The sequence below is a fragment of the Haemorhous mexicanus genome, chromosome 8, assembly GCF_027477595.1.
Source record: "Haemorhous mexicanus isolate bHaeMex1 chromosome 8, bHaeMex1.pri, whole genome shotgun sequence".
Taxonomy (NCBI): domain Eukaryota; kingdom Metazoa; phylum Chordata; class Aves; order Passeriformes; family Fringillidae; genus Haemorhous; species Haemorhous mexicanus.
Genome location: NC_082348.1, coordinates 29,036,475 through 29,063,318, shown reverse-complemented (window position 1 = coordinate 29,063,318; position 26,844 = coordinate 29,036,475). Strand labels below are relative to the sequence as shown.

Here is a 26,844-nt window from a genome sequence, read left to right as displayed (position 1 = left end):
TCTCCAGAGTTAGTCCCTCACTTGTGCACTTTCTCGCCTATGAAAATATCAAGCTATAACTTGATAGCTTAGTATTCTTTGCATCCTGACTAAATTGTTTCAAAATCAGCAGAAAAATAAATAGCAATGCCTTATTAATATAATTTCTTCATACTACCAAATTTAACTTCACTTACGGTTTTGTGTAACTTGAATTAAAATGCCCAATAAAATAGTATGACTAAGCCAATATCTTATAAGACATATTCAGAAAAATATCTTAGCAATTTAAAATGCATGACTGAAATAGTGTTCCAGACCAGTGTCATTATATGTGACACAACAATACAGTTTGGCAATAAAACATAAAAAAATACCACAAAATAGAAACAGTGAAAGATTTTTCTCAGTTTCCCACCTTCAAGATGCAGGGGCAGCATGCTGGCTGCTCCCCCTGCTTCTCCCTCGGCCCCGTCCACATGTACAACTAGGCACCGAGCCCTGCATCTGGACTGTCACAGGCAGATGCACAGCCCAGCTCCAGAGCTACAATCCGTGCCCGCGCTGCGGAGGGCTCTGCTCCCTCTGCGGATGGGAGGTGGCAGAGACAGAGCCCGGAGAGCTGTCAGGGACACGTGGGGGATCCGTGGCCAGCACCTTCTGGCTGAAGCCCTTGTCTCCTTCTCCCTCCTGGCCATGGCAAGAGCCGGCTGGCATGGCCCTGGCAGGAGGCTTTCCCTGGATTCCCTCCATCTGGCCACTGACCGTGCCTCTGTTCTTCTCGCTTCCAGCTCTTCAAGCCCTAAGGGCAGAAGAGAGCCTGTCCTGCACCGCATTCTAATTCACCTGACCTTTGAAAGAAGATCTGCAGGACTTGGTTTGTCTGCTGGATCAGATGTTCCGGCGTCCTTCAGGGATTACCAGTTCCTGTTGAAGATGGGAGTACCTGCAGAGCAGGATGAACCAGCTGGAGCTCCAGGCACAGCTCTTGCCGCTCAGAGCTGAGCCTGTGGGAAGCTCCAGGAGCTCCTGCCACCTCTCTCCCTGTTGGCAGCTCCCTCCCTGCAGCCCTCAGGCCCTGCCCATCCCCTTCTTTGCCTCCCAGCTCACCCCTTCCCTTGGCTTTCCCTTAATAAACAGTTTGAGTTTTTCACTTGACCCGTGACTCCGTGGAGCCGAAGCGGCGCAAAGCCTGAGCCCGGGGACGCGCAGGGCCCTGCTGCCGTTCTCCTCCGCGCTGCCTTCTGTGCACGGGCAGAGAGGAACAAGGGCAGCTCCGGCTGCAAAGGTCCCTGTCCTGCTGCTCCAGCTGCACAGCACCGTGGGGGGAGTTAAAGGTCGTGCTGAGCACGCTGAAGGGGACAAGGACCCTGGCTTTTAGAAGAGCCAACTTGAGGATGCTCTGAACCCCGCCCTGAGGGATTCCATGGCAAGCATCCACCGAGGCAAAAGAGCTTGCGATGCCAGAAGGTTTCACAAAGAGCTTCCTGCAAGCACAGCAATGCTCCATCCCTACACAGGGACAGGAAGAGGGCAGAACCAGAGACCAGCGTGGCCTAGCACTGAGCTTTGGGTGTGCCTAAAAGCAAATGGAGCAGCAGCAGCAGCAGCAGCAGGGAGTGGCTGAGACTCGGGGGCGCGACCGTCCCAGTGGCCGCAGCGCTGTCAGGCAGTGCCTGCACTGGGTGCGGTTCCGGCGGCTCCGCTCTCCCCACAAGGGAGCAATCGCAGCCCCTGCTGCCTCAGAGCCAGTCAGAAAGCCAAGCAAGCGAGACCAGAGGCAGGGGACCCTTTCCACCTCTCTGGGGCACGGCTGCAAAGCAGCTGCTGCGCCTTGCTGCGCCTGTGTTTGGGGTGTGCTGAGCCCAGAGGCGGCCAGCTTGTGCTCTGCTGTGCCAAGAGCGTTCTGGGCGGGCAGGAGAAGGGCTGCGGGCACAGTGGGACAGGGGCTGACCAGAGCCTCCAGGGGGAACAGGGCTCTGCTCCCTGGCTGGGAAGAGCCTGGTTTTGCTGCCCTGAGCGCGGGCAGGAGCTCAGGCACCTGAGGAGGCAGCGGGCAGCTCTTGCTTATAGGGGGCCTGGGGCCACGCACCGCAAGGGACACGGGGAAACAGACTCGGGGCGAGGAAGATGAGCTCCAGCTGGAGTGCCTGTGCTGCCAGAGGCAGAAGTAATTCAGCCTTGCCAGGCTTTCTTAGGTGTGTGTTGGTGTGTCCCGGGACATGGAGGCATTTGGAGAAATGCCTTTGCAAGAGAGGGGCTTGCTTCTCAAGCAAAGTGATTCCCCAGCAGCCCCCAGTGAGGTAGTGAGCTGTGTGCCTTTGGCTCCCTGCGCCCCTTTCCGTCCTTGAGGCCACTTGCACTTGGCAGAGGGGTGTGGGAAGGGAGAAGGCTGTGAAGAGCAGCTTTGGCATCTGCCTGGGCCTGAGGAGACCAAGCCAAGCACCAGCGGCAGGGTGTGTTCCCCCGCTTTGAGCAGAGGACAGAGCCGGATCATCTCTGTCCGGCCGAGAGCCCCAAATGCCTCTCAGAGAGCTGTGATTTCAAGGCCTTTATGCACACATTCATGCCACCTTCCCTCTCTGGTGTGTTTTAACTCTTGGCAGGACACGTTTGCCAATTGCATGCTGGAAGCTGCTCTGCTCCAGGGCCGGCACCGAGCTGGGCTGTGCGGGCCGGGCACCGTGGAGAGCCCTTCCCTGAGCACTTGGCCAGGCTTAGTATGTCCAGGGCTGCGTTAGACACCCGGGCCATTGGATTCTGTCCAACCCGGGGCACCTTGGGTGGAGAGGGGACAGCCCCGGTGCACGTGGCAGTGTGGCCAAGGGCCCTTTGTGACACGCTGCAGCAGGCTCACCCAGGGACCAAGTGGGACAGGGTGTCGGAGCAGCCCTTTGTGACACGCGCTGACATAGGCGCTGGTGGAGCCACTGCCACGCCACAGTGCTCGGTGCACGCGACGGGAGAGGACGGGACAGAGCGGTGCTGTGAGGAGCCCCCGCACAGCCGGCTCGATCCTTGCCAACCCGGAGCTTTTCCCAGGCATCTCCCATCCCTGCGGCCGGTGCCCTCGTGGCCAGGCCGTGGGACTCGGTGACATCCATCCATCACCAGGAGCCTCCTGTCATTGTGGCAGGAGCCCTCCAGAACACAGCGCAGGACTTGCTGTGCTGTGGCCTTCCCGACGCTCCTCTGTCGCAGGTGCCTGCAAGGCAGGACTGCGGCACTCGCTGACTCGGGCTTTGGTGAGGCATCTGTGTCAAAGGTGCCCTCGAGGCCTGACAGCGAGATGGCGAGCAGAGTGATCCGCCTGTTCAAGGGGCGTCGGGGGAATAATGGCCCTGCAGCTGCCCCAGCGCAGCAGCAGCCTGCAGAGCCGGAGCAGTTGCAGCCGCTGCAGGACGGTGAGTGGCAGAGCTGGGCCAAAGGGCAGGATCCTGTAGCCGGACTGGCCCCGTCCCATCCCATCCCATCCCATCCCATCCCATCCCATCCCATCCCATCCCATCCCATCCCATCCCATCCCATCCCATCCCATCCCATCCCATCCCTGTGGACGTTCCCACGGACAGGATGGGACAGGGGCTGGGGCTGCCTCCCCGATGGCTGGGTTCCATCCCCTGGGCACTGGGGGGCTGTCCCTGCCTGGGGAGCCCAGGGCTGGGCTGTGTTCTCCGGCCTCTGCCGCGGCCCCTCAGCTCTGGCCGTGCTTGCTCTTTGCCAGATGCAGCCAAGGACCGGACTCAGGAGCGGGAGCCCGCCCGTGGCCCATTCCGCAGAGCAGCCAAGGTACCTGTGGCCATCCCCACCTGGGCCAGGCCTGCTGGCACTGCTGGGCCCAGCCCCGCGCTTGGAGCAGACCATGGAACGTCCCTCTCTTCCCGCCCTTCCTTCTGCTGCAGGCACTGCGGAGGCTCCTGCGCCTGCCCCGCAGACAGACCCGCGGCACCGCCACCGAGGGCACGGCCCAGCCCGACTCCGGGCCCGAGGAGCTGCGGGCAGAGGCTGCTGCCAGCACAGCGGCCTCGGAGCCGGCAGCGGCCTCTGAGCAGGCAACGGCCGAGGGCAGGGTGGAGGCCGACATGGCCCTGACCGAGGGCATGGCCCCCTCAGACTCCCAGGCTCAGGGCATGCCAGCGACCGAGGCCATGCCCACCCTGACCGAGACTCCTGCACCAGCTCTGGAGATTTTCCAGAATGCTGCTGTTTCTCCACAGCAGGTAAGCAGCCTGGGGCCAGGGCTGAAGGCCTTCCCAGGATCACGTGGCCCCTCAAGCTACGTCCGCTGGGCCCTCTCATCCTTTGAGGCCATCACAGTGGGGTGGGAAGGCAAGCACTTCTTGGGGGAAGCTGGCCACGTTGCTCCCTTGGACAGCACTCCAAGTCTTCCCCATGCCGCCTCCTCCAGGTGCTGGCCACGGTCAGGGACATCCTGGAGAGGCTCGCGTCCTGTGCCACTGTGGACGCTGGGCTGAAAATGGAGATTCTGAGCCTGGCTGAGGAACATCCTGCCCAGGTGGCGATGAGCCTCCTCAGCTGTGCCCCAACATGTGACAGGTACGGGGCACAAGTGCCTTGAGAGCGCGGTGCTCAGCGGCCCATAGGGCCCCTCGCCCTGTACAGCCTGTCCCGCGGGGTCTGCCAGACAGGCGGAGAGCTGTGGGAGCCTCGGGCCCCTCTGTTTGCAGAGCCTGCTGCCATGCTCCCTGCCGGCCCCTCAGGGCACCGGGGCTCTGTCCCCCGGCCCCAGCATGGGGCACGGTGCTGACGCGCACCTCTGGTCCCACAGAGCCACGGCGCTGATGTGGAGAGCCATCGGCACGTCGGAAGTGGCTGTGGAGGAGGTGCTTCCGGCGCTGCTCTCCGCCCTGGAGGAGGAGCCACCGTACGGCGGCTTCTACTGCTGCGGGGACAACGAGGCCGTCTTTGGCCTGGCTGTGAGTTTCTGGAGCTGGCCTTTGCTCGCCCTCCAGGTCGCCTCTCCAGCAGCTCTCCGTGCTCTCCCCAGCCTGCAGCTCCCTGCCCGGCCTGAAAGCTGGCCTAGGGGCAGGCTCAGGGGCAGCAGGCCGGGTGCAGCCCTGCGTCTCCCCTCGGGCCCTGCCTCATGGACACCCTGGCACTGAGCGCTGCCTCGGGCTGCTTTGTCTCTTGCAGGCAACCCTGGTGCTGTGGAGGATTGCCCCCATGTCCGAGTGGCATTCTGCTGTTGCCAATCACTCTCCCCAACTCTTCGTGGCTCTGCTCCTGCAAATTGTCACCATGACAGAGCAGACGGCAGAGGACGCGGAGACCCGGAGCTTCTGGAGAGCGTGCCAGGAGGAACACGGCCTTCCCGGCAACCCCAGCAGGTGCCAGTCGCCCCGTCCTTCCCACGCCCTCGTGGCCAGGGCCAGCGCTCCCAGCGTGACCTGGCCTTTGCTCGGCACACAGTTTTGCAGCGCAGACCATGAAGGCTCTGCTCTCCAGAGTGGGATATGCCTGGAAGCTGGCAGATCTGGAGCACATGCGGGTCTGGCAGAAGCTGCTCTGTGCCGACACCCAGCACTATGCAGCGGCTCTGCTGGCCAGGTGAGATGCCCTACTCCTGCCACCACCGCCAGCATTTGTGCCCTGTGCCCGCAGTGCCCCACACGGTCCCCGGGCTTGTAAGCGAGAGGGCCTTGTCACCGAGGGAGGGACGAGCAGACTGGAAAAGGCCGGCAGAGGAGGATGCCCAGGAGCAGCCGCCTCCCAAGGGGGGCCCATGTGCCCTTGCAGAGTGCTGGGGAACGGTCAGACCTCTGCGAGTCTCTCCCTGGAGGGGTTTGCCCGCTGGCTCAGGGCCTTGGTACCTTTTTCCCCTGCCAGGGAGGTGCGCTGTGCCGCGATGCCCTTTCGATCCTTCTGTCCCTGCATGGCCTCGCACCTGCTCGGCCTGCTCGTTGGGAAGCAGCCACGCTGCCCTCTGCCTGCCCTGGCTTTCTTTGTGGAGGTGAGCCTGATGGCCAGCGCTGCCATCCCTCGGCCCTCTCGTAGCTGCAGCCGCCTGGGCCCGGCCCTGTGCGGCTCCGGGCTCCGGCCGGCCGGCTCCCCTGACACTGCCCTCCGGTGCCTGTCAGCTCCTGCCGTGCCTGGACTTGAGCAAAGACGGCCCCAGGGCCCTGCTGGTGCTGTCCAGGCAGCTGCCCAGTGAGTGCAGGGACAGGCCGCGCCTGGCGCTCCGAGGCCTCGTGGTGCTCAGCAAGGAGCCCTCGCTGGTGAGAAGGGGGCAGCGGCTGAAGCCCCGCTGGCAGCGTGGGGCCGCGCAAGGCCGACCTCTGGGCCAGGCCGGCCTTTGGCAGCAGAGGCAGCTGCTCCCAGCTCTCCTGCCTCCCGCTTCAGCTGCCCCAGTGGCCCAAGCAGCTGGCGGTGCTGCGGCCGTTCACGGCTTCACAGCACAGCCTCGTCTTGCACACAGGGCAGAGGAATACGCGGCCTGTATCCACACCTGGTGCAGCAGCTGGCCGACCCAGACGCAGAGATGGTCGGCATGACCCTCTGCGTGCTGACGCGTGTGCTCCAGGACAAAGACCTCGTGCTACCCAGCGTCATCGCCCTGAAGCTGGCTGAGCCCCTCCCGCCCCACTTTGAGAATGTAAGGCTCTGTGCCCCCTGCCAAGGGCACTGGACGCTGCCTGGAAACTTTGTGCTCTGTGCAGTTTTGGGCTTTGCCCCTATGGGCCTGGAGTAGTTGGTGCTTAGGACTTTTGCTCTCCTTCCAGGACAACAGCCACGTGCAGCTGCTCTCCATTCGCCTCTTCGGCAAGGTGACGGAGCTGGTGGTGGAAGAGGGGGAAAATCCTCTCACAACAATCGTGAGCCAGAGCCTGCTCCCTCTATTCTTGCGTTGGCACGATGAGAACCTGCACGTGTCCAAGGTGAGGTTTTGAGCGATGCTGCCGCATTGCTGGCAGGGAGCTCGGCCGCCTCCTGTCCCGGCACCTGGCGGGCTCCAGCCGCGCCTGGCCGTGGCACAGGGACACGGCTCCCGTGCCCCAGCCTGAGGTGCCACCTGCGGCTCTCTGCCGCTCTCCAGGCCTCTGGCGAAGCCCTGCTTTATGCGGCACGCTTCCTGAGGAGGAGGGACCTCGAGGAGCTGCTGAGGAAGGAGCAGCGGATGAAGTTCGCCGAGCGCCTGGTAAGGACAGCCCGGGAGCCCGAGCCCTGCCCCCGGTGCTCGGTGCGGGGGGCCGGCAGCGGCGGCCCTGCCCAGCGCCGCGCCCGGGCCCGCCGGCCTGCGCCCCTCACGCTGCTCCCTGCCCCGGGCCGGCTCGGCCGGCGCTGGGCGCAGGGAGCGCCCGGCCGAGGGGCAGAGCTCGCCCGCGCCGAGCCTTCCCTGCCGGTGCTCCCCGCAGCTGCTGCAGGACGAGAGCCGAGCGGCCGAGCACCTGCGCTGGGCCCTGCCGTACCTGCAGAGCCCGCAGCGGCCCGTGCGACGGGCGGCCGTCAGGATCATCGGTGAGCCGCGAGCCCGCCGCCCCTCCCTGCCCCCGGCCCGGCTGCTGCCCCGGCCGTGGGAGCCGCGCCCCGGCCGCCGGAGCCCCGCCCGCCCTCGGCGCTGCCGCCGCCCGGCCGCAGCCGTGCCCTCGGGCAACAGCGTGCGGCAGGGGCCGGCAGGAGCCCCGCCCGGCCAGGAGGGCGTGCGGCCACAGGGCCGGCAGCGCCCGTGTCGGGCAGCCGTGCCGCCTGGGGCAGACACGGGCTCTGTCTTGCCAGGGCTGGCCGGAGTGCTCGTGACGGGGCAGAAGGAGGAGCTCCAGGTCCTCACTGAGGGTGAGTCAGGGCGGCCGCATGGCAGCGAGCACCACTGCGGGAGGCTGCACATCCCGGCCCCGGCGCTGCGGAGGGCTCTGCTCCCTGTGCGGACGGAGGGCGGCAGGGACAGAGCCCCGAGAGCTGTCAGGGATGTGATAAACAGGGCCAGGAGACCAGCTCCTTTAGAAAGGTCTTTATTAAAGACCGCTCTGGGTGGGGAACCTGAGGGCACACCGCCGCTGCTCCCACTGGACGAGGCTGAGGAGCAGGAGTGCAGCTTTGTCTCTCGACAGAGCTGGGGCTTCCGTCCTGGCGAGAGTCCTTTGCAAGACAGTGTTGGCTCGTACCTTAGGGCTGTCATCCAACCTGGGTGCTATTGACATGATGGTGGCAGGACGGAATCTGGCTCTGGTCACTGGTGGGTGACCTCGTGTGGTTCTGCTGGGTGCAAGTCAGTTTATGTGTTGGTTAGTGTGTTTTGAGAGGGTTCATATAGTACCGTCAGCCTGTCATTACAATTCAGCCTGGGTGCAAGTCCTTCTGGGAGCAGGGGAAGTTGTTTCTGAGGGAAAGGGATCCAACTCCGGGCTAAGACGGAAAGGGGTACAAATACAGAGTATGATGGAAAGGGATACAAATACAGGGGAAGACTGAAAGGGGTAACTTCAAGGATCAACAACAATTTAAAGAACACAACTTGTTACAGTTTTGGATTACCACTAACAACTCTTACAGTATTCACTTGTGAACTTGTTCACAATGGAAAGGGATACAAATACAGTGTAAGAGGGAAAGGGGTAACTTCAAGGTTTAACATTCAACAACAATTTAAAGAACACAGCTTGTGACAGTTTCAGATTGACCCTGACAACTCTAACAGTATTCACTTGTGAACTTGTTCCCAGCAAGGGACACGTGGGGGGTCTGTGGCGAGCACCTTCCGGCCGAAGCCTTTGTCTCCCGCTCCCTCCTGGCCATGGCAAGAGCCGGCTGGCATGGCCCTGCCAGGAGGCTTTCCTTGGATTCCCTCCACCTGGCCTCTGACCGTGCCTCTGTTCCGCTCTCTTCCAGCTCTTCAAGCCCTGAGAGGAGATGAGAGCCTGTCCTGCACCAGCATTCTGATTCAGCTGATCTTCGAAAGAAGATCTGCAGAACTTGGTTTGTCTGCTGGATCAGATGTTCCGGCCTCCTTCGGGGATTTCCAGTTCCTGTTGAAGAAGGGAGCACCTGCAGAGCAGGATGGACCAGCTGGAGCTCCAGGCACAGCTCTTGCTGCTCAGAGCTGAGCCTGTGGGAAGCTCCAGGAGCTCCTGCCACCTCTCTCCCCGTTGGCAGCTCCCTCCCTGCAGCCCTCAAGCCCTGCCCATCCCCTTTTTGACTTCCCAGCTCACCCCTTGGCTTCGCTTTCCCTTCATAAACAGTTTCCCAAAACCCTAAGATGGGAGCACCTGCAGAGCAGGATGGACCAGCTGGAGCTCCAGGCACAGCTCTTGCCGCTCAGAGCTGAGCCTGTGGGAAGCTCCAGGAGCTCCTGCCACCTCTCTCCCTGTTGGCAGCTCCCTCCCTGCAGCCCTCAGGCCCTGCCCATCCCCTTCTTTACCTCCCAGCTCACCCCTTCCCTTGGCTTTCCCTTAATAAACAGTTTGAGTTTTTCACTTGACCCGTGACTCCGTGGAGCCGAAGCGGCGCAAAGCCTGAGCCCAGGGACACGCAGGGCCCTGCTGCCGTTCTCCTCCGTGCTGCCTTCTGTGCAGGGGCAGAGAGGAACAAGGGCAGCTCCGGCTGCAAAGGTCCCTGTCCTGCTGCTCCAGCTGCACAGCACCGTGGGGGGAGTTAAAGGTCGTGCTGAGCACGCTGAAGGGGACAAGGACCCTGGCTTTTAGAAGAGCCAGCTTGAGGATGCTCTGAACCCCGCCCTGAGGGATTCCATGGCAAGCATCCACCGAGGCCAAAAGAGCTTGCGATGCCAGAAGGTTTCACAAAGAGCTTCCTGAAAGCAAAGCAATGCTCCATCCCTACACAGGGACAGGAAGAGGGCAGAACCAGAGACCAGCGTGGCCTAGCACTGAGCTTTGGGTGTGCCTAAAAGCAAATGGAGCAGCAGCAGCAGCAGCAGCAGGGAGTGGCTGAGACTCGGGGGCGCGACCGTCCCAGTGGCCGCAGCGCTGTCAGGCAGTGCCTGCACTGGGTGCGGTTCCGGCGGCTCCGCTCTCCCCACAAGGGAGCAATCGCAGCCCCTGCTGCCTCAGAGCCAGTCAGAGAGCCAAGCAAGCGAGACCAGAGGCAGGGGACCCTTCCCATCTCTCTGGGGCACGGCTGCAAAGCAGCTGCTGCGTCTTGCTGCGCCTGTGTTTGGGGTGTGCTGAGCCCAGAGGCGGCCAGCTTGTGCTCTGCTGTGCCAAGAGCGTTCTGGGCGGGCAGGAGAAGGGCTGCGGGCACAGTGGGACAGGGGCTGACCAGAGCCTCCTGGGGGAATAGGGCTCTGCTCCCTGGCTGGGAAGAGCCTGGTTTTGCTGCCCTGAGCGCGGGCAGGAGCTCAGGCACCTGAGGAGGCAGCGGGCAGCTCTTGCTTATAGGGGGCCTGGGGCCGCGCACCACAAGGGACACAGGGAAACAGACTCGGGGCGAGGAAGATGAGCTCCAGCTGGAGTGCCTGTGCTGCCAGAGGCAGAAGTAATTCAGCCTTGCCAGGCTTTCTTAGGTGTGTGTTGGTGTGTCCCGGGACATGGAGGCATTTGGAGAAATGCCTTTGCAAGAGAGGGGCTTGCTTCTCAAGCAAAGTGCTTCCCCAGCAGCCCCCAGTGAGGTAGTGAGCTGTGTGCCTTTGGCTCCCTGCGCTCCTTTCCGTCCTTGAGGCCACTTGCACTTGGCAGAGGGGTGTGGGAAGGGAGAAGGCTGTGAAGAGCAGCTTTGGCATCTGCCTGGGCCTGAGGAGACCAAGCCAAGCACCAGCGGCAGGGTGTGTTCCCCCGCTTTGAGCAGAGGACAGAGCCGGATCATCTCTGTCGGGCCGAGAGCCCCAAATGCCTCTCAGAGAGCTGTGATTTCAAGGCCTTTATGCACACATTCATGCCACCTTCCCTCTCTGGTGTGTTTTAACTCTTGGCAGGACACGTTTGCCTCTTGCGTGCTGGAAGCTGCTCTGCTCCAGGGCCGGCACCGAGCTGGGCTGTGCGGGCCGGGCACCGTGGAGAGCCCTTCCCTGAGCACTTGGCCAGGCTTAGTGTGCCCAAGGCTGCGTCAGACACCCGGGCCATTGGATTCTGTCCAACCTGGGGCACCTTGGGTGGAGAGGGGACAGCCCAGGGGCACGTGGCAGTGTGGCCAAGGGCCCTTTGTGACACGCTGCAGCAGGCTCACCCAGGGACCAAGTGGGACAGGGTGTTGGAGCAGCCCTTTGTGACACGCGCTGACATAGGCGCTGGTGGAGCCACTGCCACGCCACAGTGCTCGGTGCACGCGACGGGAGAGGACGGGACAGAGCGGTGCTGTGAGGAGCCCCCTCACAGCCAGCTCGATCCTTGCCGACCCGGAGCTTTTCCGAGGCGTTCCTCCTGCGGCCGGTGCCCTCGTGGCCAGGCCGTGGGACTCGGTGACATCCATCAATCACCAGGAGCCTCCTGTCATTGTGGCAGGAGCCCTCCAGAACACAGCGCAGGACTTGCTGTGCTGTGGTCTTCCCGACGCTCCTCTGTCGCAGGTGCCTGCAAGGCAGGACTGCGGCACTCGCTGACTCGGGCTTTGGTGAGGCATCTGTGTCAAAGGTGCCCTCGAGGCCTGACAGCGAGATGGCGAGCAGAGTGATCCGCCTGTTCAAGGGGCGTCGGGGGAATAATGGCCCTGCAGCTGCCCCAGCGCAGCAGCAGCCTGCAGAGCCGGAGCAGTTGCAGCCGCTGCAGGACGGTGAGTGGCAGAGCTGGGCCAAAGGGCAGGATCCTGTAGCCGGACTGGCCCCGTCCCATCCCATCCCATCCCATCCCATCCCATCCCATCCCGTCCCATCCCATCCCATCCCATCCCATCCCATCCCATCCCATCCCATCCCATCCCATCCCATCCCATCCCATCCCATCCCATCCCATCCCATCCCATCCCATCCCATCCCTGTGGACGTTCCCACGGACAGGATGGGACAGGGGCCGGGGCTGCCTCCCCGATGGCCGGGTTCCATCCCCTGGGCACTGGGGGGCTGTCCCTGCCTGGGGAGCCCAGGGCTGGGCTGTGTTCTCCGGCCTCTGCCGCGGCCCCTCAGCTCTGGCCGTGCTTGCTCTTTGCCAGATGCAGCCAAGGACCGGACTCAGGAGCGGGAGCCCGCCCGTGGCCCATTCCGCAGAGCAGCCAAGGTACCTGTGGCCATCCCCACCTGGGCCGGGCCTGCTGGCACTGCTGGGCCCAGCCCCGCGCTTGGAGCAGACCATGGAACGTCCCTCTCTTCCCGCCCTTCCTTCTGCTGCAGGCACTGCGGAGGCTCCTGCGCCTGCCCCGCAGACAGACCCGCGGCACCGCCACCGAGGGCACGGCCCAGCCCGACTCCGGGCCCGAGGAGCTGCGGGCAGAGGCTGCTGCCAGCACAGCGGCCTCGGAGCCGGCAGCGGCCTCTGAGCAGGCAACGGCCGAGGGCAGGGTGGAGGCCGACATGGCCCTGACCGAGGGCATGGCCCCCTCAGACTCCCAGGCTCAGGGCATGCCAGTGACCGAGGCCATGCCCACCCTGACCGAGACTCCTGCACCAGCTCTGGAGATTTTCCAGAATGCTGCTGTTTCTCCACAGCAGGTAAGCAGCCTGGGGCCAGGGCTGAAGGCCTTCCCAGGATCACGTGGCCCCTCAAGCTACGTCCGCAGGGCCCTCTCAGCCTTTGAGGCCATCACAGTGGGGTGGGAAGGCAAGCACTTCTTGGGGGAAGCTGGCCACGTTGCTCCCTTGGACAGCACTCCAAGTCTTCCCCATGCCGCCTCCTCCAGGTGCTGGCCACGGTCAGGGACATCCTGGAGAGGCTCGCGTCCTGTGCCACTGTGGACGCTGGGCTGAAAATGGAGATTCTGAGCCTGGCTGAGGAACAACCTGCCCAGGTGGTGATGAGCCTCCTGCGCTGTGCCCCGACATGTGACAGGTACGGGGCACAAGTGCCTTGAGAGCGCGGTGCTCAGCGGCCCGTAGGGCCCCTCGCCCTGTACAGCCTGTCCCGCGGGGTCTGCCAGACAGGCGGAGAGCTGTGGGAGCCTCGGGCCCCTCTGTTTGCAGAGCCTGCTGCCATGCTCCCTGCCGGCCCCTCAGGGCACCGGGGCTCTGTCCCCCGGCCCCAGCATGGGGCACGGTGCTGACGCGCACCTCTGGTCCCACAGAGCCACCGCGCTGATGTGGAGAGCCATCGGCACGTCGGAAGTGGCTGTGGAGGAGGTGCTTCCGGCGCTGCTCTCCGCCCTGGAGGAGAAGCCACCGTACGGCGGCTTCTACTGCTGCGGGGACAACGAGGCCGTCTTTGGCCTGGCTGTGAGTTTCTGGAGCTGGCCTTTGCTCGCCCTCCAGGTCGCCTCTCCAGCAGCTCTCCGTGCTCTCCCCAGCCTGCTGCTCCCTGCCCGGCCTGAAAGCTGGCCTAGGGGCAGGCTCAGGGGCAGCAGGCCGGGTGCAGCCCTGCGTCTCCCCTCGGGCCCTGCCTCATGGACACCCTGGCACTGAGCGCTGCCTCGGGCTGCTTTGTCTCTTGCAGGCAACCCTGGTGCTGTGGAGGATTGCCCCCATGTCCGAGTGGCATTCTGCTGTTGCCAATCACTCTCCCCAACTCTTCGTGGCTCTGCTCCTGCAAATTGTCACCATCACAGAGCAGACGGCAGAGGACGCGGAGACCCGGAGCTTCTGGAGAGCGTGCCAGGAGGAACACGGCCTTCCCGGCAACCCCAGCAGGTGCCAGTCGCCCCGTCCTTCCCACGCCCTCGTGGCCAGGGCCAGCGCTCCCAGCGTGACCTGGCCTTTGCTCGGCACACAGCTTTGCAGCGCAGACCATGAAGGCTCTGCTCTCCAGAGTGGGATATGCCTGGAAGCTGGCAGATCTGGAGCACATGCGGGTCTGGCAGAAGCTGCTCTGTGCCGACACCCAGCACTATGCAGCGGCTCTGCTGGCCAGGTGAGATGCCCTACTCCTGCCACCACCGCCAGCATTTGTGCCCTGTGCCCGCAGTGCCCCACACGGTCCCCGGGCTTGTAAGCGAGAGGGCCTTGTCACCGAGGGAGGGCCGAGCAGAATGGAAAAGGCTGGCAGAGGAGGATGCCCAGGAGCAGCCGCCTCCCAAGGGGGGCCCATGTGCCCTTGCAGAGTGCTGGGGAACGGTCAGACCTCTGCGAGTCTCTCCCTGGAGGGGTTTGCCCGCTGGCTCAGGGCCTTGGTACCTTTTTCCCCTGCCAGGGAGGTGCGCTGTGCCGCGATGCCCTTTCGATCCTTCTGTCCCTGCATGGCCTCGCACCTGCTCGGCCTGCTCGTTGGGAAGCAGCCACGCTGCCCTCTGCCTGCCCTGGCTTTCTTTGTGGAGGTGAGCCTGATGGCCAGCGCTGCCATCCCTCGGCCCTCTCGTAGCTGCAGCCGCCTGGGCCCGGCCCTGTGCGGCTCCGGGCTCCGGCCGGCCGGCTCCCCTGACACTGCCCTCCGGTGCCTGTCAGCTCCTGCCGTGCCTGGACTTGAGCAAAGACGGTCCCAGGGCCCTGCTGGTGCTGTCCAGGCAGCTGCCCAGTGAGTGCAGGGACAGGCCGCGCCTGGCGCTCCGAGGCCTCGTGGTGCTCAGCAAGGAGCCCTCGCTGGTGAGAAGGGGGCAGCGGCTGAAGCCCCGCTGGCAGCGTGGGGCCGCGCAAGGCCGACCTCTGGGCCTGGCCGGCCTTTGGCAGCAGAGGCAGCTGCTCCCAGCTCTCCTGCCTCCCGCTTCAGCTGCCCCAGTGGCCCAAGCAGCTGGCGGTGCTGCGGCCGTTCACGGCTTCACAGCACAGCCTCGTCTTGCACACAGGGCAGAGGAATACGCGGCCTGTATCCACACCTGGTGCAGCAGCTGGCCGACCCAGACGCAGAGATGGTCGGCATGACCCTCTGCGTGCTGACGCGTGTGCTCCAGGACAAAGACCTCGTGCTACCCAGCGTCACCGCCCTGAAGCTGGCTGAGCCCCTCCCGCCCCACTTTGAGAACGTAAGGCTCTGTGCCCCCTGCCAAGGGCACTGGACGCTGCCTGGAAACTTTGTGCTCTGTGCAGTTTTGGGCTTTGCCCCTATGGGCCTGGAGTAGTTGGTGCTCAGGACTTTTGCATTCCTTCCAGGACAACAGCCACGTGCAGCTGCTCTCCATTCGCCTCTTCGGCAAGGTGACGGAGCTGGTGGTGGAAGAGGGGGAAAATCCTCTCACAACAATCGTGAGCCAGAGCCTGCTCCCTCTATTCTTGCGTTGGCACGATGAGAACCTGCACGTGTCCAAGGTGAGGTTTTGAGCGATGCTGCCGCATTGCTGGCAGGGAGCTCGGCCGCCTCCTGCCCCGGCACCTGGTGGGCTCCAGCCGCGCCTGGCCGTGGCACAGGGACACGGCTCCCGTGCCCCGGCCTGAGGTGCCACCTGCGGCTCTCTGCCGCTCTCCAGGCCTCTGGCGAAGCCCTGCTTTGTGCGGCACGCCTCCTGAAGAGGAGGGACCTCGAGGAGCTGCTGAGGAAGGAGCAGCGGATGAAGTTCGCCGAGCGCCTGGTAAGGACAGCCCGGGAGCCCGAGCCCTGCCCCCGGTGCTCGGTGCGGGGGGCCGGCAGCGGCGGCCCTGCCCAGCGCCGCGCCCGGGCCCGCCGGCCTGCGCCCCTCACGCTGCTCCCTGCCCCGGGCCGGCTCGGCCGGCGCTGGGCGCAGGGAGCGCCCGGCCGAGGGGCAGAGCTCGCCCGCGCCGAGCCTTCCCTGCCGGTGCTCCCCGCAGCTGCTGCAGGACGAGAGCCGAGCGGCCGAGCACCTGCGCTGGGCCCTGCCGTACCTGCAGAGCCCGCAGCGGCCCGTGCGACGGGCGGCCGTCAGGATCATCGGTGAGCCGCGAGCCCGCCGCCCCTCCCTGCCCCCGGCCCGGCTGCTGCCCCGGCCGTGGGAGCCGCGCCCCGGCTGCCGGAGCCCCGCCCGCCCTCGGCGCTGCCGCCGCCCGGCCGCAGCCGTGCCCTCGGGCAACAGCGTGCGGCAGGGGCCGGCAGGAGCCCCGCCCGGCCAGGAGGGCGTGCGGCCACAGGGCCGGCAGCGCCCGTGTCGGGCAGCCGTGCCGCCTGGGGCAGACACGGGCTCTGTCTTGCCAGGGCTGGCCGGAGTGCTCGTGACGGGGCAGAAGGAGGAGCTCCAGGTCCTCACTGAGGGTGAGTCAGGGCGGCCGCATGGCAGCGAGCACCACTGCGGGATGCTGCACATCCCGGCCCCGGCGCTGCGGAGGGCTCTGCTCCCTGTGCGGACGGAGGGCGGCAGGGACAGAGCCCCGAGAGCTGTCAGGGATGTGATAAACAGGGCCAGGAGACCAGCTCCTTTAGAAAGGTCTTTATTAAAGACCGCTCTGGATGGGGAACCCGAGGGCACACCGCCGCTGCTCCCACTGGACGAGGCTGAGGAGCAGGAGTGCAGCTTTGTCTCTCGACAGAGCTGGGGCTTCCGTCCTGGCGAGAGTCCTTTGCAAGACAGTGTTGGCTCGTACCTTAGGGCTGTCATCCAACCTGGGTGCTATTGACATGATGGTGGCAGGACGGAATCTGGCTCTGGTCACTGGTGGGTGACCTCGTGTGGTTCTGCTGGGTGCAAGTCAGTTTATGTGTTGGTTAGTGTGTTTTGAGAGGGTTCATATAGTACCGTCAGCCTGTCATTACAATTCAGCCTGGGTGCAAGTCCTTCTGGGAGCAGGGGAAGTTGTTTCTGAGGGAAAGGGATCCAACTCCGGGCTAAGACGGAAAGGGGTACAAATACAGAGTATGATGGAAAGGGATACAAATACAGGGGAAGACTGAAAGGGGTAACTTCAAGGATCAACAACAATTTAAAGAACACAACTTGTTACAGTTTTGGATTACCACTAACAACTCTTACAGTATTCACTTGTGAACTTGTTCACAATGGAAAGGGAAACAAATACAGTGTAAGAGGGAAAGGGGTAACTTCAAGGTTTAACATTCAACAACAATTTAAAGAACACAGCTTGCGACAGTTTCAGATTGACCCTGACAACTCTAACAGTATTCACTTGTGAACTTGTTCCCAGCAAGGGACACGTGGGGGGTCTGTGGCGAGCACCTTCCGGCCGAAGCCTTTGTCTCCCGCTCCCTCCTGGCCATGGCAAGAGCCGGCTGGCATGGCCCTGCCAGGAGGCTTTCCTTGGATTCCCTCCACCTGGCCTCTGACCGTGCCTCTGTTCCGCTCTCTTCCAGCTCTTCAAGCCCTGAGAGGAGATGAGAGCCTGTCCTGCACCAGCATTCTGATTCAGCTGATCTTCGAAAGAAGATCTGCAGAACTTGGTTTGTCTGCTGGATCAGATGTTCCGGCCTCCTTCGGGGATTTCCAGTTCCTGTTGAAGAAGGGAGCACCTGCAGAGCAGGATGGACCAGCTGGAGCTCCAGGCACAGCTCTTGCTGCTCAGAGCTGAGCCTGTGGGAAGCTCCAGGAGCTCCTGCCACCTCTCTCCCCGTTGGCAGCTCCCTCCCTGCAGCCCTCAAGCCCTGCCCATCCCCTTTTTGACTTCCCAGCTCACCCCTTGGCTTCGCTTTCCCTTCATAAACAGTTTCCCAAAACCCTAAGATGGGAGCACCTGCAGAGCAGGATGGACCAGCTGGAGCTCCAGGCACAGCTCTTGCTGCTCAGAGCTGAGCCTGTGGGAAGCTCCAGGAGCTCCTGCCACCTCTCTCCCTGTTGGCAGCTCCCTCCCTGCAGCCCTCAGGCCCTGCCCATCTCCTTCTTTGCCTCCCAGCTCACCCCTTCCCTTGGCTTTCCCTTAATAAACAGTTTGAGTTTTTCACTTGACCCGCGACTCCGTGGAGCCGAAGCGGCGCAAAGCCTGAGCCCGGGGACACGCAGGGCCCTGCTGCCGTTCTCCTCCGTGCTGCCTTCTGTGCACGGGCAGAGAGGAACAAGGGCAGCTCCGGCTGCAAAGGTCCCTGTCCTGCTGCTCCAGCTGCACAGCACCGTGGGGGGAGTTAAAGGTCGTGCTGAGCACGCTGAAGGGGACAAGGACCCTGGCTTTTAGAAGAGCCAACTTGAGGATGCTCTGAACCCCACCCTGAGGGATTCCATGGCAAGCATCCACCGAGGCCAAAAGAGCTTGCGATGCCAGAAGGTTTCACAAAGAGCTTCCTGAAAGCAAAGCAATGCTCCATCCCTACACAGGGACAGGAAGAGGGCAGAACCAGAGACCAGCGTGGCCTAGCACTGAGCTTTGGGTGTGCCTAAAAGCAAATGGAGCAGCAGCAGCAGCAGCAGCAGGGAGTGGCTGAGACTCGGGGGCGCGACCGTCCCAGTGGCCGCAGCGCTGTCAGGCAGTGCCTGCACTGGGTGCGGTTCCGGCGGCTCCGCTCTCCCCACAAGGGAGCAATCACAGCCCCTGCTGCCTCAGAGCCAGTCAGAAAGCCAAGCAAGCGAGACCAGAGGCAGGGGACCCTTCCCATCTCTCTGGGGCACGGCTGCAAAGCAGCTGCTGCGTCTTGCTGCGCCTGTGTTTGGGGTTTGCTGAGCCCAGAGGCGGCCAGCTTGTGCTCTGCTGTGCCAAGAGCGTTCTGGGCGGGCAGGAGAAGGGCTGCGGGCACAGTGGGACAGGGGCTGACCAGAGCCTCCTGGGGGAATAGGGCTCTGCTCCCTGGCTGGGAAGAGCCTGGTTTTGCTGCCCTGAGCGCAGGCAGGAGCTCAGGCACCTGAGGAGGCAGCGGGCAGCTCTTGCTTATAGGGGGCCTGGGGCCGCGCACCACAAGGGACACAGGGAAACAGACTCGGGGCGAGGAAGATGAGCTCCAGCTGGAGTGCCTGTGCTGCCAGAGGCAGAAGTAATTCAGCCTTGCCAGGCTTTCTTAGGTGTGTGTTGCTGTGTCCCGGGACATGGAGGCATTTGGAGAAATGCCTTTGCAAGAGAGGGGCTTGCTTCTCAAGCAAAGTGCTTCCCCAGCAGCCCCCAGTGAGGTAGTGAGCTGTGTGCCTTTGGCTCCCTGCGCTCCTTTCCGTCCTTGAGGCCACTTGCACTTGGCAGAGGGGTGTGGGAAGGGAGAAGGCTGTGAAGAGCAGCTTTGGCATCTGCCTGGGCCTGAGGAGACCAAGCCAAGCACCAGCGGCAGGGTGTGTTCCCCCGCTTTGAGCAGAGGACAGAGCCGGATCATCTCTGTCCGGCCGAGAGCCCCAAATGCCTCTCAGAGAGCTGTGATTTCAAGGCCTTTATGCACACATTCATGCCACCTTCCCTCTCTGGTGTGTTTTAACTCTTGGCAGGACACGTTTGCCTCTTGCGTGCTGGAAGCTGCTCTGCTCCAGGGCCGGCACCGAGCTGGGCTGTGCGGGCCGGGCACCGTGGAGAGCCCTTCCCTGAGCACTTGGCCAGGCTTAGTGTGCCCAAGGCTGCGTCAGACACCCGGGCCATTGGATTCTGTCCAACCTGGGGCACCTTGGGTGGAGAGGGGACAGCCCAGGGGCACGTGGCAGTGTGGCCAAGGGCCCTTTGTGACACGCTGCAGCAGGCTCACCCAGGGACCAAGTGGGACAGGGTGTCGGAGCAGCCCTTTGTGACACGCGCTGACATAGGCGCTGGTGGAGCCACTGCCACGCCACAGTGCTCGGTGCACGCGACGGGAGAGGACGGGACAGAGCGGTGCTGTGAGGAGCCCCCTCACAGCCAGCTCGTTCCTTGCCAACCCGGAGCTTTTCCCAGGCATCTCCCATCCCTGCGGCCGGTGCCCTCGTGGCCAGGCCGTGGGACTCGGATAAATCCATCATTCACCAGGAGCCTCCTGTCATTGTGGCAGGAGCCCTCCAGAACACAGCGCAGGACTTGCTGTGCTGTGGTCTTCCCGACGCTCCTCTGTCGCAGGTGCCTGCAAGGCAGGACTGCGGCACTCGCTGACTCGGGCTTTGGTGAGGCATCTGTGTCAAAGGTGCCCTCGAGGCCTGACAGCGAGATGGCGAGCAGAGTGATCCGCCTGTTCAAGGGGCGTCGGGGGAATAATGGCCCTGCAGCTGCCCCAGCGCAGCAGCAGCCTGCAGAGCCGGAGCAGTTGCAGCCGCTGCAGGACGGTGAGTGGCAGAGCTGGGCCAAAGGGCAGGATCCTGTAGCCGGACTGGCCCCGTCCCATCCCATCCCATCCCATCCCATCCCATCCCATCCCATCCCATCCCATCCCATCCCATCCCATCCCATCCCATCCCATCCCATCCCATCCCATCCCATCCCATCCCATCCCATCCCATCCCTGTGGACGTTCCCACGGACAGGATGGGACAGGGGCCGGGGCTGCCTCCCCGATGGCTGGGTTCCATCCCCTGGGCACTGGGGGGCTGTCCCTGCCTGGGGAGCCCAGGGCTGGGCAGTGTTCTCCGGCCTCTGCCGCGGCCCCTCAGCTCTGGCCGTGCTTGCTCTTTGCCAGATGCAGCCAAGGACCGGACTCAGGAGCGGGAGCCCGCCCGTGGCCCATTCCGCAGAGCAGCCAAGGTACCTGTGGCCATCCCCACCTGGGCCAGGCCTGCTGGCACTGCTGGGCCCAGCCCCGCGCTTGGAGCAGACCATGGAACGTCCCTCTCTTCCCGCCCTTCCTTCTGCTGCAGGCACTGCGGAGGCTCCTGCGCCTGCCCCGCAGACAGACCCGCGGCACCGGCACCGAGGGCACGGCCCAGCCCGACTCCGGGCCCGAGGAGCTGCGGGCAGAGGCTGCTGCCAGCACAGCGGCCTCGGAGCCGGCAGCGGCCTCTGAGCAGGCAACGGCCGAGGGCAGGGTGGAGGCCGACATGGCCCTGACCGAGGGCATGGCCCCCTCAGACTCCCAGGCTCAGGGCATGCCAGTGACCGAGGCCATGCCCACCCTGACCGAGACTCCTGCACCAGCTCTGGAGATTTTCCAGAATGCTGCTGTTTCTCCACAGCAGGTAAGCAGCCTGGGGCCAGGGCTGAAGGCCTTCCCAGGATCACGTGGCCCCTCAAGCTACGTCCGCAGGGCCCTCTCAGCCTTTGAGGCCATCACAGTGGGGTGGGAAGGCAAGCACTTCTTGGGGGAAGCTGGCCACATTGCTCCCTTGGACAGCACTCCAAGTCTTCCCCATGCCGCCTCCTCCAGGTGCTGGCCACGGTCAGGGACATCCTGGAGAGGCTCGCGTCCTGTGCCACTGTGGACGCCGGGCTTCAAATGGCCATTCTGAGCCTGGCTGAGGAACATCCTGCCCAGGTGGTGATGAGCCTCCTGAGCTGTGCCCCGACATGTGACAGGTACGGGGCACAAGTGCCTTGAGAGCGCGGCGCTCAGCGGCCCGTAGGGCCCCTCGCCCTGTACAGCCTGTCCCGCGGGGTCTGCCAGACAGGCGGAGAGCTGTGGGAGCCTCGGGCCCCTCTGTTTGCAGAGCCTGCTGCCATGCTCCCTGCCGGCCCCTCAGGGCACCGGGGCTCTGTCCCCCGGCCCCAGCATGGGGCACGGTGCTGACGCGCACCTCTGGTCCCACAGAGCCACCGCGCTGATGTGGAGAGCCATCGGCACGTCGGAAGTGGCTGTGGAGGAGGTGCTTCCGGCGCTGCTCTCCGCCCTGGAGGAGAAGCCACCGTACGGCGGCTTCTACTGCTGCGGGGACAACGAGGCCGTCTTTGGCCTGGCTGTGAGTTTCTGGAGCTGGCCTTTGCTCGCCCTCCAGGTCGCCTCTCCAGCAGCTCTCCGTGCTCTCCCCAGCCTGCTGCTCCCTGCCCGGCCTGAAAGCTGGCCTAGGGGCAGGCTCAGGGGCAGCAGGCCGGGTGCAGCCCTGCGTCTCCCCTCGGGCCCTGCCTCATGGACACCCTGGCACTGAGCGCTGCCTCGGGCTGCTTTGTCTCTTGCAGGCAACCCTGGTGCTGTGGAGGATTGCCCCCATGTCCGAGTGGCATTCTGCTGTTGCCAATCACTCTCCCCAACTCTTCGTGGCTCTGCTCCTGCAAATTGTCACCATCACAGAGCAGACGGCAGAGGACGCGGAGACCCGGAGCTTCTGGAGAGCGTGCCAGGAGGAACACGGCCTTCCCGGCAACCCCAGCAGGTGCCAGTCGCCCCGTCCTTCCCACGCCCTCGTGGCCAGGGCCAGCGCTCCCAGCGTGACCTGGCCTTTGCTCGGCACACAGCTTTGCAGCGCAGACCATGAAGGCTCTGCTCTCCAGAGTGGGATATGCCTGGAAGCTGGCAGATCTGGAGCACATGCGGGTCTGGCAGAAGCTGCTCTGTGCCGACACTCAGCACTATGCAGCGGCTCTGCTGGCCAGGTGAGATGCCCTACTCCTGCCACCACCGCCAGCATTTGTGCCCTGTGCCCGCAGTGCCCCACACGGTCCCCGGGCTTGTAAGCGAGAGGGCCTTGTCACCGAGGGAGGGACGAGCAGACTGGAAAAGGCCGGCAGAGGAGGATGCCCAGGAGCAGCCGCCTCCCAAGGGGCCCATGTGCCCTTGCAGAGTGCTGGGGAACGGTCAGACCTCTGCGAGTCTCTCCCTGGAGGGGTTTGCCCGCTGGCTCAGGGCCTTGGTGCCTTTTTCCCCTGCCAGGGAGGTGCGCTGTGCCGCGATGCCCTTTCGATCCTTCTGTCCCTGCATGGCCTCGCACCTGCTCGGCCTGCTCGTTGGGAAGCAGCCACGCTGCCCTCTGCCTGCCCTGGCTTTCTTTGTGGAGGTGAGCCTGATGGCCAGCGCTGCCATCCCTCGGCCCTCTCGTAGCTGCAGCCGCCTGGGCCCGGCCCTGTGCGGCTCCGGGCTCCGGCCGGCCGGCTCCCCTGACACCGCCCTCCGGTGCCTGTCAGCTCCTGCCGTGCCTGGACTTGAGCAAAGACGGTCCCAGGGCCCTGCTGGTGCTGTCCAGGCAGCTGCCCAGTGAGTGCAGGGACAGGCCGCGCCTGGCGCTCCGAGGCCTCGTGGTGCTCAGCAAGGAGCCCTCGCTGGTGAGAAGGGGGCAGCGGCTGAAGCCCCGCTGGCAGCGTGGGGCCGCGCAAGGCCGACCTCTGGGCCTGGCCGGCCTTTGGCAGCAGAGGCAGCTGCTCCCAGCTCTCCTGCCTCCCGCTTCAGCTGCCCCAGTGGCCCAAGCAGCTGGCGGTGCTGCGGCCGTTCACGGCTTCACAGCACAGCCTCGTCTTGCACACAGGGCAGAGGAATACGCGGCCTGTATCCACACCTGGTGCAGCAGCTGGCCGACCCGGACGCAGAGATGGTCGGCATGACCCTCTGCGTGCTGACGCGTGTGCTCCAGGACAAAGACCTCGTGCTACCCAGCGTCACCGCCCTGAAGCTGGCTGAGCCTCTCCTGCCCCACTTTGAGAATGTAAGGCTCTATGCCCCCTGCCAAGGGCACTGGACGCTGCCTGGAAACTTTGTGCTCTGTGCAGTTTTGGGCTTTGCCCCTATGGGCCTGGAGTAGTTGGTGCTTAGGACTTTTGCTCTCCTTCCAGGACAACAGCCACGTGCAGCTGCTCTCCATTCGCCTCTTCGGCAAGGTGACGGAGCTGGTGGTGGAAGAGGGGGAAAATCCTCTCACAACAATCGTGAGCCAGAGCCTGCTCCCTCTATTCTTGCGTTGGCACGATGAGAACCTGCACGTGTCCAAGGTGAGGTTTTGAGCGATGCTGCCGCATTGCTGGCAGGGAGCTCGGCCGCCTCCTGCCCCGGCACCTGGTGGGCTCCAGCCGCGCCTGGCCGTGGCACAGGGACACGGCTCCCGTGCCCCGGCCTGAGGTGCCACCTGCGGCTCTCTGCCGCTCTCCAGGCCTCTGGCGAAGCCCTGCTTTGTGCGGCACGCTTCCTGAGGAGGAGGGACCTCGAGGAGCTGCTGAGGAAGGAGCAGCGGATGAAGTTCGCCGAGCGCCTGGTAAGGACAGCCCGGGAGCCCGAGCCCTGCCCCCGGTGCTCGGTGCGGGGGGCCGGCAGCGGCGGCCCTGCCCAGCGCCGCGCCCGGGCCCGCCGGCCTGCGCCCCTCACGCTGCTCCCTGCCCCGGGCCGGCTCGGCCGGCGCTGGGCGCAGGGAGCGCCCGGCCGAGGGGCAGAGCTCGCCCGCGCCGAGCCTTCCCTGCCGGTGCTCCCCGCAGCTGCTGCAGGACGAGAGCCGAGCGGCCGAGCACCTGCGCTGGGCCCTGCCGTACCTGCAGAGCCCGCAGCGGCCCGTGCGACGGGCGGCCGTCAGGATCATCGGTGAGCCGCGAGCCCGCCGCCCCTCCCTGCCCCCGGCCCGGCCGTGGGAGCCGCGCCCCGGCCGCCGGAGCCCCGCCCGCCCTCGGCGCTGCAGCCGCCCGCCCGCAGCCGTGCCCTCGGGCAACAGCGTGCGGCAGGGGCCGGCAGGAGCCCCGCCCGGCCAGGAGGGCGTGCGGCCACAGGGCCGGCAGCGCCCGTGTCGGGCAGCCGTGCCGCCTGGGGCAGACACGGGCTCTGTCTTGCCAGGGCTGGCCGGAGTGCTCGTGACGGGGCAGAAGGAGGAGCTCCAGGTCCTCACTGAGGGTGAGTCAGGGCGGCCGCGTGGCAGCGAGCACCACTGCGGGATGCTGCACATCCCGGCCCCGGCGCTGCGGAGGGCTCTGCTCCCTGTGCGGACGGAGGGCGGCAGGGACAGAGCCCCGAGAGCTGTCAGGGATGTGATAAACAGGGCCAGGAGACCAGCTCCTTTAGAAAGGTCTTTATTAAAGACCGCTCTGGGTGGGGAACCCGAGGGCACACCGCCGCTGCTCCCACTGGACGAGGCTGAGGAGCAGGAGTGCAGCTTTGTCTCTCGACAGAGCTGGGGCTTCCGTCCTGGCGAGAGTCCTTTGCAAGACAGTGTTGGCTCGTACCTTAGGGCTGTCATCCAACCTGGGTGCTATTGACATGATGGTGGCAGGACGGAATCTGGCTCTGGTCACTGGTGGGTGACCTCGTGTGGTTCTGCTGGGTGCAAGTCAGTTTATGTGTTGGTTAGTGTGTTTTGAGAGGGTTCATATAGTACCGTCAGCCTGTCATTACAATTCAGCCTGGGTGCAAGTCCTTCTGGGAGCAGGGGAAGTTGTTTCTGAGGGAAAGGGATCCAACTCCGGGCTAAGACGGAAAGGGGTACAAATACAGAGTATGATGGAAAGGGATACAAATACAGGGGAAGACTGAAAGGGGTAACTTCAAGGATCAACAACAATTTAAAGAACACAACTTGTTACAGTTTTGGATTACCACTAACAACTCTTACAGTATTCACTTGTGAACTTGTTCACAATGGAAAGGGATACAAATACAGTGTAAGAGGGAAAGGGGTAACTTCAAGGTTTAACATTCAATAACAATTTAAAGAACACAGCTTGTGACAGTTTCAGATTGACCCTGACAACTCTAACAGTATTCACTTGTGAACTTGTTCCCAGCAAGGGACACGTGGGGGGTCTGTGGCGAGCACCTTCCGGCCGAAGCCTTTGTCTCCCGCTCCCTCCTGGCCATGGCAAGAGCCGGCTGGCATGGCCCTGCCAGGAGGCTTTCCTTGGATTCCCTCCACCTGGCCTCTGACCGTGCCTCTGTTCCGCTCTCTTCCAGCTCTTCAAGCCCTGAGAGGAGATGAGAGCCTGTCCTGCACCAGCATTCTGATTCAGCTGATCTTCGAAAGAAGATCTGCAGAACTTGGTTTGTCTGCTGGATCAGATGTTCCGGCCTCCTTCGGGGATTTCCAGTTCCTGTTGAAGAAGGGAGCACCTGCAGAGCAGGATGGACCAGCTGGAGCTCCAGGCACAGCTCTTGCTGCTCAGAGCTGAGCCTGTGGGAAGCTCCAGGAGCTCCTGCCACCTCTCTCCCCGTTGGCAGCTCCCTCCCTGCAGCCCTCAAGCCCTGCCCATCCCCTTTTTGACTTCCCAGCTCACCCCTTGGCTTCGCTTTCCCTTCATAAACAGTTTCCCAAAACCCTAAGATGGGAGCACCTGCAGAGCAGGATGGACCAGCTGGAGCTCCAGGCACAGCTCTTGCTGCTCAGAGCTGAGCCTGTGGGAAGCTCCAGGAGCTCCTGCCACCTCTCTCCCTGTTGGCAGCTCCCTCCCTGCAGCCCTCAGGCCCTGCCCATCCCCTTCTTTGCCTCCCAGCTCACCCCTTCCCTTGGCTTTCCCTTAATAAACAGTTTGAGTTTTTCACTTGACCCGCGACTCCGTGGAGCCGAAGCGGCGCAAAGCCTGAGCCCGGGGACACGCAGGGCCCTGCTGCCGTTCTCCTCCGTGCTGCCTTCTGTGCAGGGGCAGAGAGGAACAAGGGCAGCTCCGGCTGCAAAGGTCCCTGTCCTGCTGCTCCAGCTGCACAGCACCGTGGGGGGAGTTAAAGGTCGTGCTGAGCACGCTGAAGGGGACAAGGACCCTGGCTTTTAGAAGAGCCAGCTTGAGGATGCTCTGAACCCCGCCCTGAGGGATTCCTTTTGAGCCGATGCTATCAGCCTCCTGTATTGCATTTCTCCCTCTAATACAATCTTCCTCCTTTTTCTGCCAAGCGTCTTGTACCTGCAGGTAGTTACCTACAAATAAGTGTAAAATTCTTTCTTCCTTCAATTCTATGGTTTCAGTAACTTCTTACAAATGCTTCCTAGTAGAAGGAAATTATAAACACTGCCCTTCTGCTCTCCTATTATCATTCTTTTCCTGGGAAGTTGCACTCACTGCATAAAAGAAGAGGCAGTCCATGGGCAGTGATAGTCTTTTTGTTTTCAGCTAAAACTGACAGCCCAGGGCTAGGACTGGTGATTAAGTGGTCTGCATTTCCACCTACTGGTTTTTAGCATGTTGCTGGTTTTTTATGAATACATCACATACACAGTGCATATGGATTTCAAGAATTACATAAACAGCGTTCACAAAGTATTAGAGCAGATAAATTACTTCCCAAGGCACCTGTCTGAGGTTTCTCAGCAGAATTTTAATTTACCTTCTGTATCTTTGAGCTTGTTTTCAGGTGGTTTGCAATA

The 26,844-nt window shown here is 63.3% G+C and overlaps 3 protein-coding genes across 3 annotated transcripts; all 3 read left to right on the top strand.

The window, feature by feature from the left end:
* The first annotated feature begins 3,268 nt into the window (after positions 1–3,268).
* On the top strand, positions 3,269–9,412 carry LOC132330239 (maestro heat-like repeat-containing protein family member 6). The gene is made up of 15 exons (XM_059852311.1): positions 3,269–3,383; positions 3,704–3,768; positions 3,882–4,199; positions 4,388–4,536; positions 4,769–4,916; positions 5,134–5,327; positions 5,410–5,547; positions 5,827–5,950; positions 6,078–6,215; positions 6,416–6,592; positions 6,720–6,875; positions 7,034–7,135; positions 7,353–7,455; positions 7,714–7,770; positions 8,824–9,412. The coding sequence occupies exons 1-15, from the start codon at positions 3,269–3,271 to the stop codon at positions 9,036–9,038; spliced, it is 2,199 nt and encodes a 732-aa protein (XP_059708294.1). The 3' UTR covers positions 9,039–9,412.
* A 2,128-nt stretch (positions 9,413–11,540) lies between these two features.
* Positions 11,541–17,739, top strand: LOC132330238 (maestro heat-like repeat-containing protein family member 6). Its single transcript, XM_059852310.1, has 14 exons — positions 11,541–11,655; positions 12,031–12,095; positions 12,209–12,526; positions 12,995–13,243; positions 13,461–13,654; positions 13,737–13,874; positions 14,154–14,277; positions 14,405–14,542; positions 14,743–14,919; positions 15,047–15,202; positions 15,361–15,462; positions 15,680–15,782; positions 16,041–16,097; positions 17,151–17,739. Exons 1-14 carry the CDS (start codon positions 11,541–11,543, stop codon positions 17,363–17,365), a joined length of 2,151 nt encoding a protein of 716 aa, XP_059708293.1. The 3' UTR covers positions 17,366–17,739.
* A 2,132-nt stretch (positions 17,740–19,871) lies between these two features.
* On the top strand, positions 19,872–26,031 carry LOC132330237 (maestro heat-like repeat-containing protein family member 6). Its single transcript, XM_059852309.1, has 14 exons — positions 19,872–19,986; positions 20,337–20,401; positions 20,515–20,832; positions 21,301–21,549; positions 21,767–21,960; positions 22,043–22,180; positions 22,458–22,581; positions 22,709–22,846; positions 23,047–23,223; positions 23,351–23,506; positions 23,665–23,766; positions 23,984–24,086; positions 24,333–24,389; positions 25,443–26,031. The coding sequence occupies exons 1-14, from the start codon at positions 19,872–19,874 to the stop codon at positions 25,655–25,657; spliced, it is 2,151 nt and encodes a 716-aa protein (XP_059708292.1). The 3' UTR covers positions 25,658–26,031.
* The last annotated feature ends 813 nt before the right edge of the window (positions 26,032–26,844 follow it).